The following is a 17,966-nucleotide window of genomic DNA, read 5'->3' as shown; positions in this document are numbered from 1 at the left end:
TGGCTCCGGGCAGGCAACGTCACGTTCTCTTAGAGAACCCCAACAATTCCTGTCGCGGGGGGTGGGCTTTACATCAAGTTTGCTTTTGCCTGCCTTGGGTGGGGGGCAAGGCAGGGCTGACCCGGGCATGACACTTGAGCCTTGCCCTCTTAGGGTCAGGGGGCCTGTTGATAGGTAGCAGGCTGGCAGTGACAGCCAATCATGCTCAAGACGTGTGGGCCGTCATGCGCATTGGTGTGTTGCTGGGTGCCACACCCAGCACAATGCACAGATATTCGAAAGGAAGTGTTGATGACAGAGGAAGGAGCAGGCCGCAAGCAAAGCATACCAGACAATGACGAGGGGCCTACTCGAGCTGCGTGGCCCAGCCATAAACTGCAATGGAGAGTCTCTGGAGACAGAATTTGTGCACGTGGGTTACACCCAGTAAGTAATAAAAACATAAAATTGATTGGGCCAGTGGGGGTCGGGAGTCGGAGAAGAGGCAGTCACTATGAACAAGAACAGTCAAGTGAAGTGTTTGTAATTAACTGTTACTATCTCTGTTAGTCTAGAAAGGGCCAGAGCACTGCCACTCAGTCAGTGTGCATCACGGCCGTGCAATCATTGTATCTGCATGATTAACAACACATGCAATTATACCACAAGGCGATGTTTGAGCACAGGCAAAAACAAATTTGAAGAAAAAAAAAAATTACATTTCCAATCAGACTAAATGAGTGTCTTTTGAATGAAGATCAGGTTTTCTAAAACGCCTTTTGCAGGCAGCAGCATCCCTCCCATCCAAGGCATATTTGATGGGAGCATGAAATGACTTAAACTCGATGCTGTTGCTGGCGCTGTATCCGGAGCTGGTGCGGAAGGGAGCCATGTCATGGTCTGCGTGGGTCATTGCTTGCCACACCTGGCTCAATGTGGGCTAGAAAGTGGAGGAGGGTCGGCCTTTGTAGTAGTCCTAGTCCTTGCAAAAGTGCATCATGGGAGAGGGGAACACAATCCTAAAACGATCCGTTTGTGCGTACATAAATGTGCGCATGCAGGATTGCCTATATGAATGAATGCAAGAACAACACGCTTAAAGTAGTATGGACTCAGCCGACATAGAAGAGCTCTCCTGGACAGACCGGGTGCAGGGAAAGGTGAAAGGTCCTGTCCTTGTGGCGCATTCAGGGCCTAGTTATCCTGGATGATGTGAAGTGTTTGGAAATAGTATCATTGTGCAGTCTTTCATTCTACTAATTGAAGCGTCAACCTGCTCCAAATTCCCATTGCCCTTTTACCTTTATCTTCCGGTCTCCAAGCTCCATATTCTATCAAGCCTGGCCCCAAGTATTCAATTGAATGAGATTTCTCATAATGTGGGTGCAGGGGGTGTTAGGGACCTGGCTGTGCATGTTGCTCGTCTCTGCATAAGGCGTTTACGGTGCAGCTCAGTTGTTTTGTTGGAGGCAGCCCCACTGATGCTCGCTAGTGGGCACTGGGTTTCTGGTCGCAAGTCTGAGACAGTCTGTGATTGTCTATCCACTTTACGATAGCATGAGCCGGACCTGGGTCCTTACTTCCTTGGGGTGCTACTCAGTGGAAGGGCTCCACAAATGGAGGAGGTCCGACTACAGTTTAGGAGAATCAGGTGGGACAGGTTCTGAAGTGGTGATCCGCTGCGCCAAAGTCAGGACAGAGTTACCAAATGTGTAGCCTAATGTATCAAACATGAATGCTGCTTTGTGATGCTACTCAGCAAAAGAGATGTTTACGCTGCTGTCAAAGGTGCTATGCTCCTGTCATTGCTACTTTGTGTTAAAGGCATGTGAATGTGATGGTGTTGTGTGGTGAAAATACTCCCCAGTGGTAAAGGCATTTGATGCTACTCAGTGTGTCAGTTTTAAAAAAGTATGGTAAAGGCAGTTAATTGTAAAGGTTTACATTGGGTGGGCCTGGTAGGGAGTGGTGATGATACAGTATTTAGGTGGCTCTAGTGTCACAATAAATATGTGCAGGAAGCTCTATGTTTCGACCTGGGCTGCCCTGGGTCTATGTTGTCGTACCTGTGGCTCCTCCATGGAGTGAGCGTGTATCTATGTCACACTTATCAGGTCATGATCGAACCTCACTGAAAGCTCCCAAAGACTGAAAACCAACTGCATCCATGCCACACATCATTTTAACCCATGAATGAAAGCTCTCATCTCCTGAAAATGTCTGAAATGCGACATGGACAAACCGGTACAGGCCAGGACAAAGCTTCATAATTTTAGTTTACAGAAATTGAAATTTCCCTTAAACTGTAGTAAATATTCCTGCATGTTGTTATATTTGTCCATTATACCCTTGTACTCAATATACATCCATTAAATAATGACATGAGACCGCCTTCATGTCTCAACTCCTTTAGTCATACCTTAAGACTGACCTTCCTATTTCCCTCACCATTCTATCCCCGTGGTCCCATTCCATCCTCCATTCTATATTCTGCTCAGCCACAACACATGTATGTGTATTTTCTTCATGCCCATTCACTAGGAATGTCCAATGCACAGTGCTTCTTGTAAGAGAGGATTTCTTAAGTTCCTGTACAATTATAGGACACACACAGTCAATTGTACTTCTGCATTAGGTATAAAGTGTGGCAAGCACAAGTGTGCACTATAATTTGTCCTAATGTGGTCCTTTCGCTCTTAGTCCAAACTGTTGGCTTTGGAGCCTAGTGTTTGACCTTGCTTCCAAACTTTGCAGCATACGACTGTTGCGTTCTGTAAGCCCTGGGATTGTATTTCGGAATGTACTATACATCCAGAATATGGGGATTAAGGCAATCAGCAAAACAAATTTAATTTTAAAAAAACTATTTCCCAGAAGGCCTTGCACACTGCTTCCTCCTTACGTTTGCAGATAAGCGATGGGGTGTAGCGAGGGAGTACAATTTAAGGGAAGGTGTTTCATAGGTTTTTTTTTCCCATGAGAACAACTCTTGAATAATGGGTTAAAATGGTACATTATACAGCACACTTTCTGTGAAAACTGGGTAAAAAGCCAGACGTTTTGTAATTGTTTTTTTTAGGGTAACACCAATTCAAAAATGCTATAGATGCAAGTAACCAACAAGGCACAAGAGCATTTCCCACTGCATTGTCAATGCATTTTTCCTCAATATATGCCTGCATAAAACATTTTCACGTTGGCTGTGCCCATACATTTCCATGCTGGCTGCACCGATATATGCCCTTAATCCCATAAAAGAACATATTCATGTTTGCTTTGTGGGTAATGCCAGTACTAATACTATGAGAAAACATGTCCATGCTGGTCCTGCCATTATATGCCAGTAACCACATATAGCAACATATTTCTGTTGGCTTTGCCATTAAAATTGCCATGCCACAATATGTCGGAACTGTCTGCCTCCTAATACCAGGTTGACACATAATACCACATGTTTGTTTCATCATCAATGCCCAGAATAATAATCCATGCCAAAGAAATCGCTAGACTGCCTGCACCAAAATGCCAGTCTATAAAAGTAATAACACTCAACATGCTTGTTTTACAATAGATGCCGGAGAAAAAAATGTCATGCCACAGTATGAAATGGGTAGACTGGCTGCCCAAAAATGCCAGTTTAGCCATGTAATAACACATCTTCATTTAAAAATAAAATATACAGAATTTTTACTGAGCATCTATGATAGAAGCACAGTAAAAAAAAATTCATTGTTCCTACGACCCCCACGCCCGACCCACCAAAATCAAGCAGCACAGAGCAGATTTATAATCAGCTTCCCGGCATAGCACTGACAACATTAATTTGCTCAATCACACAAAGCATTCACTCACTCATAAATCACTAACACATTCATACATATACACACACACACACATTTATATCATAATTAATAAAATGTTTACTTGCACTGTACGCAGCTTTGGCCCGGTCTCTGTTCTGCTCCATCACCTCCCCGAAAGCCTTGGGCTCCTGTGCAGCAAAAACAGGAAGGCTTCCTGATTCCTGCACAAGTGCACAGGAGCCAAAGCGCTGATATAGTGCCATGTCCTGCTTATATGTGCCAAGATGTTCAGAAGCCTGCATCCCCAATGTGCCATGCAAGACTGGGAAGCAAATCGCCCCAAGCCTTGAATGGCGTATCTGGCATGCGTATTGGGAACAGAACTGTCAAAGGGAAACTGGGTTTCCCTTTGACAGTCTAAGCAAGCCCAGGAGCGCTCCCTCAGGTGCAACAAGCAGCCGAGGGAGCACTCCTGGGCTGGTGCAGCCTCTATGATGGGCAAGGGTTAAGGCGGGTCAGCGCTCCCTCGCCCATTATGTACGAGCCATCCCTTGTTCCAGGAGAGAAAGCACTATAACCATATGACAATCTTTTGGAAACCAAATATTACATAAAAAAACCGGGAGAGACCTCCATGATATAGGCGAGTTAAATCGCAAATTGAGAGTCCCTATACGCTAAGAACTATTACATTCCAGAACACAAAGTTGAAGGCCTACCATAGTTATTGTCACAATCCCAAAGAAAAAAAATCTGAGTTCTAACTAGCCTGACCATTTTGCATCTATAAATAAACGTAATACACTTTGTTAGATAACATTCGGTTCTTAAGGTCCAAGTGGTTTCATGCCATAAAAAAACACCTTCAGTATTCAGAGGTGAATTGCCTGGGATGTGTCAAATACCATTGGTTACTGCAGTAATTGCACTTGAGAGGCGTATTCATGTTATGTAATCCAAAAGGTCAAGCTTGCTGTAAAATGATATACATTAAATGTGTGAAAGCTACTCCCAAAGGAACATTTCATGGATATTCCAGGCTGTTAATAGGTTCTGCTAGCCAATAGAAGCACACAAGCTAGTGCCTTTATAAGGTCATGGAATTCCGAGGTGACTTGCAATATACTTTATAAATACAATTGGGTATATTATACTGTATAATACAGAGGTGGTGCCCATCACCACTACTAAACCACTTTTGACATTTTATGTTTCCCCATCTTTTATTTTCTGCATTTTATGTCTTGTTTAATTACGATTTCTCACATGTTGTCCCTGTTTTTCGAGTGTATAGAACAAAAAGGCTCCTAAAGGTTCAAGCTTCTTTGCCAAAGATGTCCCGACTAATCATGCGCTCTCCATAATATAATGGATTGCAAACAATAAGTTTAATAGAGCATAGTTCCCAGGCAACTGGCTCATGATAAATCAAAATCTTCATATATTAATTGTTCAAGTGTTTGAGGAAACACGTTTCGACCTCTACTACGTCTTTTTCAAAGCTGTTATATATGTACAATAACAAGACATTGAGAAATCCACATAAATTGAAGTTTGTCAAAGTAAAATACATTGGAATGAGTAATAACAGAACAAAAACCAAAAAGCAGAAAAGTAGAGAGAAAAAGGGGAGACACGCTAGAAGGTAATGTATTAGAGGAGTCCAACAATGGCCGCACACCTAAAGTCATCATTAAATACTGAACCAATTAAGAAAGGTGTGGTTGAATGCCTGTGTTCGTAGATAACACCAATAGAATGGGCAGTGATGATTGAGGGTGCGTAAACACATGCGTCAGCCTATGGCCCCCTCCTGTGAATTACTTGCTTTCCTCACAATCCGAGCAGTCAAAACAAGTGACACCCAACAACACTATGCGCGGGCATTTAACTCAGGCCCCAGGCCGTTACCACCCATTCCAGCCCTTGTAACGGATGGTTAACGCTTAAATATTACATGTACACCAATAAATACAGACTACAAAAGAAAGATAATAGTTTCCAATCATTTCTACTCCTCTGTCTTTTCCAAAGATCTTTTCCCTGATTCAATATGAAAGAATATATCCAATGGAAATCTGATGCATCAAAGCGTAAACAAAAAGGCCGAACTCACCATATGGAACTATCTTTTCGTCTGCATCTAAATAGGGGCAGAAAGAAAAGCAAGGAAAAAAAAACAAACATTCCAGGTTAACGTCCAGAGACTGGCTGAGGCACACCCTAACAAATCTAAGACAGATGTAGGATGCGGCTCGAACCTCCATTGTGATGCAAGTGAGCAGCATATACAAGATGTTGGAATAAAACATGGAACGACTCTGATCATTTCCATACACATTTAACAATCATGATATATTGGTCTAGGCATAGAGCAGAGACATTCTTTTTTCCCCCTATAGAAATGGAGGGAAATTGCTATTGCACTTTGAGTGTGAATGAAGTTGATCGCACTCGCGGCTTGCAAGTCACTTTGGACTATCTCAGCCCTGATGGTAACATTGGATTTTCTTGCTTATTACAGGCATACGGAAGAGCCCAGCTTGACAATGAGTGCACAGGAGACCATCAGCACCACTGATCCAAAGGCAGGAGGGGAGAAAATTTGGATGGTCCTCTTCCATATGGCCTTCCCCAGTGCTAGATGGACTACCGCCTGGACGGTCTACTGTGCCGAGTGTGTGGCAGGACAGAGCTTGGATAATTTTGAATTTTGTTCGAGTAACTGAATGAAGTTATGTTTCTTTGCGCAGACTTGAGAGGTGCTGTTAAAGTCTCGGGAGGATAGCTCAGGGGCAATGTGCTCGCCTTGGAAGCAAGACGACACAGAGCAACACAGGTTTGAGCCCCAGGTCCGTGCTTAAAAACCTCTGGGTGTCAAGCGCGTTATACATTATCAATCATATTGATGGCAGGTCAACAACATAATGCAATGTATTTCTACATAACTGTTGAAAATTATAAGTGAGCCCCCAAGTCTAACGGGGTTGTTAGTGCGATGGGTTATGCTAATACACAAACAGACCTAGCAACCCCGCTGGGAGCCAGGCGGACACCACCAAAGTCAGGAAGCATAGTTCGGCTGAAAAACAGTGGGTGGAGGTCAGGAGGTCATTTAGGAGTGAAAGGCTTTTTAGCACAGTCCATTTGTGGTGAACTTCCAATGTTCTTAAGTCTAGAAGTGTATTTATGAATTAATGGGTGCGGGTTCATTAAGGACGAGCAAACATAACATAACATGATGTGGACTGACCCATCCCGATTTTTAACCCCGACAACCCAGGATCCAGCTTCCTATCCAAGCCATCATTGGGTTGCATGTTCTGACACGGACAGCAAATGATGTTTTCCAGGATTTACTGAAGTACTACATCTAATTCAAATTTCATCTGCAAATTAGAACCATGTCTAAGCCTTCACAATGCTTTACTTTGCGAACGTGACCACTTTCCAATCTAATCCATTGCACAGTTTGAAAGTCCTCAAAGCTATTTTTACCAGATCGCCACCCAAAGAGATGTTGCATTTGAAACAATTATGTGAGAAAACGCTACTGCAAAAAACAGTTGCCTTCCTAGGAAATTAAATGTCCAATGCTCACATTAGCAACTCAGTCATATAATTTACGTAATTAGCTCAGCAGATTGACATTGTTAGCAAAGTGATGCTGCCATGGCGACGGGCCCCTGATTGACAGGTCTTCATCACCTTCTGTGTGCTTTGAATCCACGTCTTTTCTGCTTGCATCTTCCTGGTCGCCTTCTGTATGCAATAATTACATTGTCAGTTTGCTTAAAATGAAAGGAATTCTACTATTGCTTTTTTCCAAAGTTAAAGGCATTGTCCTAGAAATCCTATGTTATTCTGGCTATGTCTCGCGTAAGAAACACAGGATTGATACAAGTTTCTTTAGGAAAAAGATCATGTTACCCATACAGTACACGAGATTTTATGTGAGTGGGGTTTCTTCTAAACTAGAATGTTATATGTGTCTATGTGTTCTCGTAATTGATAAATAATTGATCTGATTTTCTTGTTACTTGAATGCATTCAAATTGATTGAACAATGCTGCCAGGTTTTTAACGTTTTTTTTAATCCACAAGAAACGTTTTTGATAATTAGCAGTGCACTCAGATTCTGAAATAGTCATTAAAGTCAAGGAATTGACATAAAAAGCATAGTGGTGTTGCCATGGTTACAACCCATAATTGACATGTCATACTCACCCTCTGTGTCCCCTGAATCCACATCCTCCTTCCTTGCATCTTCCGAGTCAGCTTCTGTATAAAATAACTACATTATCAGTCTGCTTAAAAAGGAACACATTATGCTTTTGTATTCATACTGAAAAATGAAAGGTATTTTCCAAAAAATCCCATGCAGGCAAAGTATTACAAGAAGTGAAAAGTAAAGACATCAAATGGATCATAGCTATATTAAGTTCAGTTTGCTGGTGCCGTGTTAGCCAGCGGTTGAATAGAAGGTTGATCCAAAAGAAAACAAGTTGATACCTTAATTAGGCTGGTTGCATGATTTGTGCTATTTGTGTGTGTAAAGACTGAAGGTGGGTTTCTGTACTCCTGCCCTCTATATGGCAGAGTAGAAGCACAGAGCACCCCAGCCAAGATTCCCTATTGTTGGCAGCAATGGACGAGCAACGAAGGCTTAAGCTCTCAGGAGGTGATGCAGGCTGGTTCTTAAGTGCAGTGTAGTCCCCAATCCCCCACAAAGGAACGTCCACACACTATGTTAGTGATAACACTGTTCTTTATATAAATAAGGTTCAAAATATATACACAATCAATAACACACTTTGTGCTTTGGCAATACTAATATTATACATATGTGCAATGTCTTTGTGGTACCACAGTTAACTCTTGGCTTCTTTAAAATGCACCAACGTTCCAATGGCATACAAATCAAATAGTAAAGTGAATCAACATCAGACATAGTAAGGAAGACAAGTTAGGTTAAATAATGGCAGAATAGTTTGTCCCACCACCATGAAACAGTTCTGTGTGAGGATCCCCCACCACCTGGGCAACCTGTAAATAAAGTGCATCAACAAGCCCAGTCCATATATGTTTAAAATAGTCTCGATTCCTGCTAAAATGTTCTACTACCCCAATGTACCCGAGTTTAGCAGAGTTTCTTCGATAGTTCATCGACAGATCCCTTATGGGTGAACTCCCTTTAAAGCAGGAGCCACAGAGCATCGCGATTCCTCGAGGAAAATGTGAATGCTGTTGTCGCTTCAACCTTCACAGTGCTCATCGGCGATCGGTTATGGACGTCCTGGGAAGAGGAGGCATGTGGTGCACCTCGATGACGACTTCAAAGAGTTCTTGATGAAGAACGTAGGCCCGGGTGTCCTGTGTCTGCGTTGGTGTCGATGATCAGGACTCGTCCACAGCTGGCTTTTGAATCTGCATTGGCCTTTGTGGACTTCAGGTGGCGGGAAACCCACTGGCAGATTCTCCTTGGTTCGTCTACGACCTCGACTTTCTCCAGAGGGACAAAGCGGTCGACAATGATGGTAACAGAGTCCTTGATTTCAAAGTGTCTTAGGCAAAGATGGAGCGTTGCGGCTCCAGTCGTCGCCAGCACAGCGTCAATCTGTCCCCGCTTCTGGGCAACACGACGCGGCAGGCTTCCAACAGGGTACCTCGGTGAAGATAAGCTTTCTGCAGGATGTTCCCGTGTAACTCGGGAAGAGGTCTCCTAGCCAGGTCCTCTCTTGGATCAGTTCTTGGAGACACGTCAGCTTTCGGATTGCGTCGAAAGAAAGTAGCAGCAGAACCTTCTTCCAGCTGGGCTTCAAGGTTAAGCATCAAGTTTCCACTTTCTGAACAATTCTGTTAAGTGAGATGTCCCCAGATATACTGCTCTGTCTCTCATTCACACTGCCGAGCCAAGCTCAGGCAGCCAATCATTCAGAAGGGCATTCATGCAGGCAGAAAGCCAATTGGGCTCACAGTGCATTCAGCCCATTCTCTTCCATCCAGACACCTATAACAAGGAATGTGGATTGGGGCAAGCACCCAGCCTTTCAGCACACCACACTGCATTCATGTCAGTTTCGGGCAGGGCTGTCTCATTCTTTGTGTCACACACACAGACACCAGACACCCATAACATGAAGTGCATATTGTTCACACACTCCATTTATCCAGGTCCCACCCCAAGGATGTACGCACAACATACCGTCACTGGGAAGGCTCCAGTCAGTATGGCCTGGACTTCCCCAAAATACCTGTGGAGTCATGCCTCGGGTGGTGCCGCAGCGTGCCCTCAACCCGCACGAGCCCGGAGACGCTGGACACCCTGGCGGCATGCCCGCCCTTCCCGGTGTATCAAGGAAGGAGGAAGCCGCCGCGGACAGCCGCGTTGCTGGCGGCCGTGGCGACGCTGCGGAAAGAGCCGCTATAGACATCGCGGTGGTGCCGGGACGCAGGAGAGCAGCGACCGGATCGCCGCCTCCGTGCTCCTTCTGATGGAGCCAGGACTTCATGTGGCTGGAGAAGGACGCCCATCGTCCGGATGCGTCCTTACACCACGCGGCCACGGCTGCATGGCCAACGTGAACCCTCACCACCTCAAGGGAAACGGGAAGGGCGACAGCCCAGGGCGGCAACCTTTAAGGGAGGCGGGACAACGTCCCAGGAACCAATGAGAAGGGGTTTAGCCCAGGCTCCCAGTGATTGGAGGGGGTTTGAAACCTCCTGTTATGATAAAAGGGCGCCAAACCAAACTAATGGGTTGCTCTCATTCCACAGGACACAGAGAAAGGAGAGAGGGGAGAACCAGAGTGGTGGGCCTATCCGGACACCTCAAGATAAGACCAGACCAGGACTAACGTCGTTATATTTTGGAAGGCCAAGACACCGGTGAAGTTAACCGGGAGGACTTGAGAATAATTCCCTAAACATAACGCTATCCTTCAACCAGTGATTAAAAATATTGTTTCAGCATCCACCTGTCTCCGAGCTTAATTCCACACTGGCGACGAAGGTGGGATACTGACAGCGCTATGGAGGCATTGATAAAGACCCTGACCGAGGGTCAACAGCAATTGCAACAGATGGTGCAGCTACAGTCACAACAAGCAGCTGCGGATCGGCAAGCCTTTCAACAGGCCATCCAGCTGCAGGGTACTATACAGACCACTGCGCAGGACAAACAGCATGAGACCATAACCCGTCTCACAGATGCAGTAGCCAATACGAGAAACCAACCACTGGTGCCCTCGGCCCTCCTGCAGAAGTATAGGGACGGGGAGGACCCTGCCTTTTTCTTTACCAGTTTCGAACGCATAGCCAGGAACGCGCAATGGCCTCCAGACCGGTGGGGTCAGTATGTCGCCCCCCTTCTATCTGGGGTGATGCAGGGCGCCTACCAGGCGGTAAACCCCAACGGCAATACGCCGTACGGAGAGATCAAGGCCGCAGTGCTAGACCATTTAGGACTGGACGATGAAGCATACCGGATCCAGCTAAGGGAAGCCAGACTCAGGGCTGGGGAAAGCCCACGCCAGCTGTATTATAGGATAAAAGACCTAGCCGAGAAATGGTTGCTGGCTCCAAACCCCGCTAACCAACCCCTGCTCGATAAAATCATACTGGAACAGTTCATAGAAGCCCTGCCCGGGCAAATGCAGAAATGGGTCAGGCAGCACCATCGGCCCACCCTAACCGAAGCAGTGGACATAGCGTCGGCGTATCAGAAGGCAGGGCGCTTCCGGCTACCACCCACAGGAGTATCAGCCCGCATTGCCATTCCGGTTTCCGACCCCCATGTGATCAGGGGTAGCCGAGTCCTACCCTTCAGGTGGAAACCCTCAGAGGACAAGAGACCAGGAAGCGAAGAGAAGGCCCCGATGCCGACACCTGGTTACAAGCAACCGCAGTGTTATGAGTGCAATGAGTGGGGCCACATAGCCCGGTTTTGTCCCAGGAGAAGACCGGTTGAACCCATGGACATCGGTTACCTGAACCCGATAGACGAGGAGGGCGTCCTGGGACCCTATGTGGTGGACATTCGTGTCGACGGCCGACCATCACGTGCACTCTTGGACAGCGGCAGCAGGCAGACGGCCATATCACCAACCGTGAGTAACTCTCCCTGCTTGTCTAATGTAACGGTACCTATCCGATGCATTCACGGGGACACCAAGTGTTACCCAATGAAGGATGTAGTAATTGACTTAAAAGAAACCTCCACTCCCTTGAGGGTTGCCGTCCTACCTAGTCTTCCCACCCCAGTGGTAATTGGGACTGACCTTCCCCACTTCAACCAGACCTTAAGGGACCTAAGGGAAGAGAAGTACCCGCCCGAATCCAATGTTGCGGGAACGGACCCTGTTTCCCGGGAACCCCTACCAGGGCGGAAAAGGCGGACCCGGATGGCATGGTGTCAGGCCAGTTATATGACCCGACCCATCGATTGGAAGCTTGAAGATAACGAGGACACCATAAGGGGAGAGACCCTAACCGATCCAACCCTACGTGTGGCCAGGGAAAGGGCAGCCCGGGAAGGGGAACCCAACCTAGCCAGTGGCCCAGGGTTCCTTCTACGCAATGGTCTCCTATACCGGAGGTATAAGGGTGACGATGGCGCCGTAAAAGAACAATTAGTGTTACCGAAGAGTCACCGTCTTATAGTACTACAACTGGCCCACAATCATCCCTGTGGGGGTCACATGGCCTCCCTTAAGACCCAACAAAATCTTCTAAAGAGGTTTTTCTGGCCTGGCATTTATGGCGAGGTAGCCCGACATTGCAAGAATTGTTCCACCTGCCAGCTTACCAGCGGGGTACTACCCGCCAAGGCACCACTACAGAAAATGCCCCTCATTTCGATCCCATTCCAGAGGATCGGCATGGACATAGTGGGACCCCTGGAACCAGCCAGCCGCGGTTATAAATACTTATTGGTCGTAGTCGACTACGCCACCCGCTACCCAGAGGCCTTTCCCCTAAAGGGAACATCAGCCCGGGTATTAGGCGACCAACTAATCCCGTTCTTTGCCCGAGTGGGGATACCCTCCGAGATAATCACCGACCAGGGCACTAATTTCATGTCAACCCTCCTAAAACAAATATGTGGACAGCTACAGATCAAACAATTGAGAACCTCAGTATACCATCCCCAAACTGATGGGCTGGTAGAACGATATAACCAGACGATCAAAAAAATGCTAAGAAGGGTGACGGGACCAACCGGGAAAAGCTGGGAACGGGCGATCCCCCTGGTGTTAATGGTGTTAAGAGACACCCCACAGTCTTCCACCGGTTTTTCTCCCTTCGAGCTCTTGTTTGGGAGACAACCTCGGACGATATTGGACCTGGTTAAGGAGGAGTGGGAATCCACGGAAGAGGTGTCCTTAACCGAGTATACAGAGGAATTAAAGGAACACCTAACCGCATTACGTACACTGGCTCAGAACAACCTTGGTCATGCCCAAACAACTCAAGAAAGAAATTATAACAAGGGGAGCCGGATGAGAACCTTCAGCCCAGGGGACCAGGTATTGGTACTCCTACCTACCAGCACCAACAAGCTCTTAGCCAGATGGAGAGGGCCCTACAAGATCATTGATGTGCTAAGCCCAGTGACCTACCGGGTACAACAACCCGATCGAACTACCCCAGAAAAGGTCTATCACATCAACCTTCTAAAGAAATGGAACGAGCCTCTTCTGGGCGCCTTTGTGAGCATCGAGGAACCCGAATCGGAAGAAATCCTGAACACCGTTCCCCATACCCTGGATGCAGTCAACTGGGGTGACACCCTTTCCCCCGAAATGAAAACGGGCATTAGGAACAGGCTGTCCCCTTATGCTGACGCCTTTTCCTCCTTACCTGGACGAACCAACGTGCTTGAACATGTAATCAAAACGGACCCCGGACCACCCGTGAGGCTTAGACCGTACCGGATACCCGAACCCAGGCGGAACATCATTAAATCCGAGGTGGATGAAATGTTACGGATGGATATCATCGAGCCATCTGTCAGCGTTTGGTCGTCCCCCATAGTGCTCGTTCCTAAACCAGACGGTTCGGTCCGTTTCTGTATGGACTACAGACAGTTAAATGCGGTGTCCCGATACGAAGCCTATCCAATGCCTCGGATGGACGAACTACTGGAGGGCCTTGGAGCAGCCCAATACTTAAGTACTCTGGATTTAACCAAGGGCTATTGGCAGATACCCCTACGCACCAAGGATAGGGAGAAAACTGCCTTTTCCACCCCACAAGGCTTATACCAATATAAGGTTCTACCCTTTGGACTCCATGGGGCCCCCGCCACGTTCCAGAGGCTGATGGACATCATACTAAGACCGCATGCTGGATACGCTGCTGCTTACCTGGACGACATTGTCGTGTACAGCCAATCCTGGGGGTCGCATCTGGACCATCTGGAACTAGTAGTAGCTGATTTACAGAGGGCAGGGTTACATATCAACCCCAAGAAGACTACGATGGGAACCCACGAAACCAAATATCTGGGCCACATAGTGGGTGGGGGAGTGCTTAAACCTCAGTCGTCCAAAACCCAGGCTATACGCGATATACCGACTCCCACCAACAGGAAACAAATACGAGCATTCCTGGGGTTGATCGGGTATTACAGGAGGTTCATCCCTGACTTCTCCTCGGTGGCCGCACCTTTGACAGACGCGTTACGACTCAAGGGGAATCCCAATCTAACCAACAACCCAAGTGCCTTGAACGCCATAGCGGACCTGAAGCGACGGATCACGTCAGACCCGGTTCTCTGCTGTCCGGACTTCCAGAAACATTTCTATTTACAGACAGACGCCTCCAACCAGGGACTAGGAGCTGTACTGTCGCAGGAGACCAGAGGGGATCTACAACCGGTGTGCTTCATCAGTCGGAAGCTGTTGCCCCACGAGACGGCTTACTCAACCATTGAGAAGGAGTGCTTGGCCATCAAGTGGGCCGTTGACTCACTCCGGTATTATCTGCTGGGTCGCCGGTTCACCCTGTATACCGACCATGCCCCCCTCCAGTGGCTGGCTCAGCATAAGGACACTAACCAGAGGGTTCTCCGCTGGTTTCTCTCCCTTCAGCCTTTCGACTTCATCACGTTGCACAAACCTGCCAGGTTCCAGCTAGTGGCGGACTATCTGTCTAGATGCTCACCCTGGCCCGAACGGCCTGGGATCGGGGTGGGGATGTGTGGAGTCATGCCTCGGGTGGTGCCGCAGCGTGCCCTCAACCCGCACGAGCCCGGAGACGCTGGACACCCTGGCGGCATGCCCACCCTTCCCGGTGTATCAAGGAAGGAGGAAGCCGCCGCGGACAGCCGCGTTGCTGGCGGCCGCGGCGACGCTGCGGAAAGAGCCGCTATAGACATCCGCGGCGAAGCCGTGAGAGAAGCCTCTGCGGACAGCCGCGGCGGGCCCGCGGAACACTCACCTGGGTTCCACTCCGGTCCGGGGAACGGGGAGCCGTGCTCGCGGTGGTGCCGGGACGCAGGAGAGCAGCGACCGGATCGCCGCCTCCGTGCTCCTTCTGATGGAGCCAGGACTTCATGTGGCTGGAGAAGGACGCCCATCGTCCGGATGCGTCCTTACACCACGCGGCCACGGCTGCATGGCCAACGTGAACCCTCACCACCTCAAGGGAAACGGGAAGGGCGACAGCCCAGGGCGGCAACCTTTAAGGGAGGCGGGACAACGTCCCAGGAACCAATGAGAAGGGGTTTAGCCCAGGCTCCCAGTGATTGGAGGGGGTTTGAAACCTCCTGTTATGATAAAAGGGCGCCAAACCAAACTAATGGGTTGCTCTCATTCCACAGGACACAGAGAAAGGAGAGAGGGGAGAACCAGAGTGGTGGGCCTATCCGGACACCTCAAGATAAGACCAGACCAGGACTAACGTCGTTATATTTTGGAAGGCCAAGACACCGGTGAAGTTAACCGGGAGGACTTGAGAATAATTCCCTAAACATAACGCTATCCTTCAACCAGTGATTAAAAATATTGTTTCAGCATCCACCTGTCTCCGAGCTTAATTCCCAATACCATATATGCTTCTTCCACTCAACAGCCAGTCAGGGGAAGGGACAGTCAGGGCTTCCCAGGACTTTGGGAAAACAAAGTAACAGTTAATAGAAACCAAGAGGCCATCTTGTCTCCTATCAGGAATCCATTGATTCCTATGCCAGGACCTGGGTATCCCAAAATGGAGGCTACTCGGAGTACCTGTCAAATTCAGCAATTCAGCATGGAGTTGCCACCAGCCCATTCCCTGCTCTGTGGGCCACACACAGGTGCCCAAACACATTCACTAGGGGTAGAGGGCTGTACCCCCATCCATGGGTGCCATAAGGGTATCCCAAAGGTCTGTTCACCACAACAAAAAGCTTCACTGCCAGGAGTCCCACATGGACTCCTGTGCAGAAAACACAGAACACACATAAGGGAGTACAGGACAAGGACATGGAGGCCCTGTCCCTCCAATGCATTTCCAGCATCACATTGTGTAGTTTGCTTCTGAACAGCATTCTCTTCAGATCCCCTTAAGCAACATCTTACAACATAGAGAGCAAGAGACACAAACCCAGGTGCCACTGGTAGTTTCATACAATCGAGAGTTGGAAGCTCTCCACAAGATTGCCAAGGATCTCCAACCCATTATGCAAGAAGATGAACATCTTAGGGAAGTGTTCCCTGAGATACCCAGCCTTGCCTTCAGACAACCAGCCAGTCTGCAGGGAATGATGGTCATGCCTTGCAGAAAGAAAAGATGCCTAATTTGCCTAGATATCAACATTCCGGGCACAATCAAGATACCCAACACAAGGTAGGACTACAAGATTATGGGGCATTTACATGCGCATTCAGCAATATTGTTTACTTGATTATGTGCATGAAATGTCCCGGCGTGGCTACTATGTTGGGGAAACTAGTCAAACTCTACATAAATGCATGAACCTCCATCGCCAGAGTGTCAAGCGATGCTCAAACAATGGTGAAGTTGGTGAACAATTTCAGAAGCTAATCACACCCTTGATGATCTCAGAATTGCTGCACTCACAGCTCCTGATCCACTTCGAAGGGATTAAAAGCAAACAAAGGCACTCTGAATAGTTTGAGTTTTCAAAAGTTATTTTTACCTGATCACCCCCAAAAACAATTTCACGTTTAAACAAAAAAACTAATTGAGAAAATGCTACTGCAAATAAAATAAAAGTGGTCATTGCTAGGAAAAAATTAAGTCCAATTCTCACATTAACAATACAGTCATATCATGTACTGTTCTGGCTTTTCAACATTGTGATGCTGTCATGGTGACGGCCCCCGATTGACAAGTCTTCCTCACCTTCTGAGTGTCTTGAATCCACATCCTTTCTCATTGGACCTTCCTTGGTACCATCTGTATGAAATAATTATGCTGTCAGTTTGCTTACTTAGAAAGAGGTCATTTTGTTAAAGTTAAAAAGGTACTGCTAAAAAAATCATAGGAATGTAATAGAATAGTACGTGTTCTCATATGGGAAACATAATCGATCCAATTGTTTTCTTTTACTGGTATTTTTTTCCTTTGAAAGCATCAAAAGGAATGGATTCAAAAATACTGGGGTGTTTTTAATGGTTTCTTCTAACCCGAAATATGTGATGATTAACAATACACTCAAATCTTCAAAGTGAGGCCTGGATGACTGACAGTTGTCTATGCCATCACGGGACCACAGCTATCATTTGCGGTCCATCCAAAATCAAAACCCCACCCCTTGACTGGCTCTCCAGAGCTCACTTTCAGGCCCCAAGTGAATGGAGAGGTCACACATGCATATGCCAACTTCACAGGCTGCAGAGAATCCTGCCACTTGTGGAGTTTCATCACAGCATCCCAGAAGTCCTTGATCCTCTTTTATCCAGGCCTGGTTACTGCTGGAAGCCCTGTGTGCGACTCCAGTGTGGGGGCAGCATTAGACACCTGCTGTTGGTCCATAACAGGGCAGACCTTGTGATCTAGGGGCAGGGACGACATCTCTGCATGTTTGACACGCATCATCTGTGTTTCTACTTAAACAAGGGGGTGGCGTTCAAGCCCAGAGTATGGTCCAAAGAGTGATCTGATGCATTGCACCAAACCACCTAACAGAGGAGCGGAGGTTTACCATTGGGAAACCCCGGGTTAGCCACCTAAACA

The 17,966-nt window shown here is 47.3% G+C and overlaps 1 protein-coding gene across 3 annotated transcripts in view; it reads right to left on the bottom strand.

Annotated features, from left to right (window-relative positions):
- Window positions 1-17,966, bottom strand: part of TMEM40 (transmembrane protein 40) — a 413,366-nt gene that overhangs the window by 148,732 nt on the left and 246,668 nt on the right. For all 3 annotated transcript variants that reach the window (XM_069643616.1, XM_069643619.1, XM_069643617.1), the window contains 4 exons: window positions 17,133-17,186; window positions 8,010-8,063; window positions 7,491-7,544; window positions 5,899-5,925 (listed from right to left, as the gene is read on the bottom strand). In XM_069643616.1, coding sequence (XP_069499717.1) covers window positions 5,899-5,925; window positions 7,491-7,544; window positions 8,010-8,063; window positions 17,133-17,186 — 189 coding nt within the window. The remainder of the gene's footprint in view (window positions 1-5,898; window positions 5,926-7,490; window positions 7,545-8,009; window positions 8,064-17,132; window positions 17,187-17,966) is intronic.

This window comes from Ambystoma mexicanum, chromosome 2p, assembly GCF_040938575.1.
Source record: "Ambystoma mexicanum isolate Mex_15411 chromosome 2p, UKY_AmexF1_1, whole genome shotgun sequence".
Taxonomy (NCBI): Eukaryota; Metazoa; Chordata; class Amphibia; order Caudata; family Ambystomatidae; genus Ambystoma; species Ambystoma mexicanum.
The sequence above is the reverse complement of the archived record's forward strand: the minus strand, read 5'-3'. Positions and strand labels throughout refer to the sequence as shown.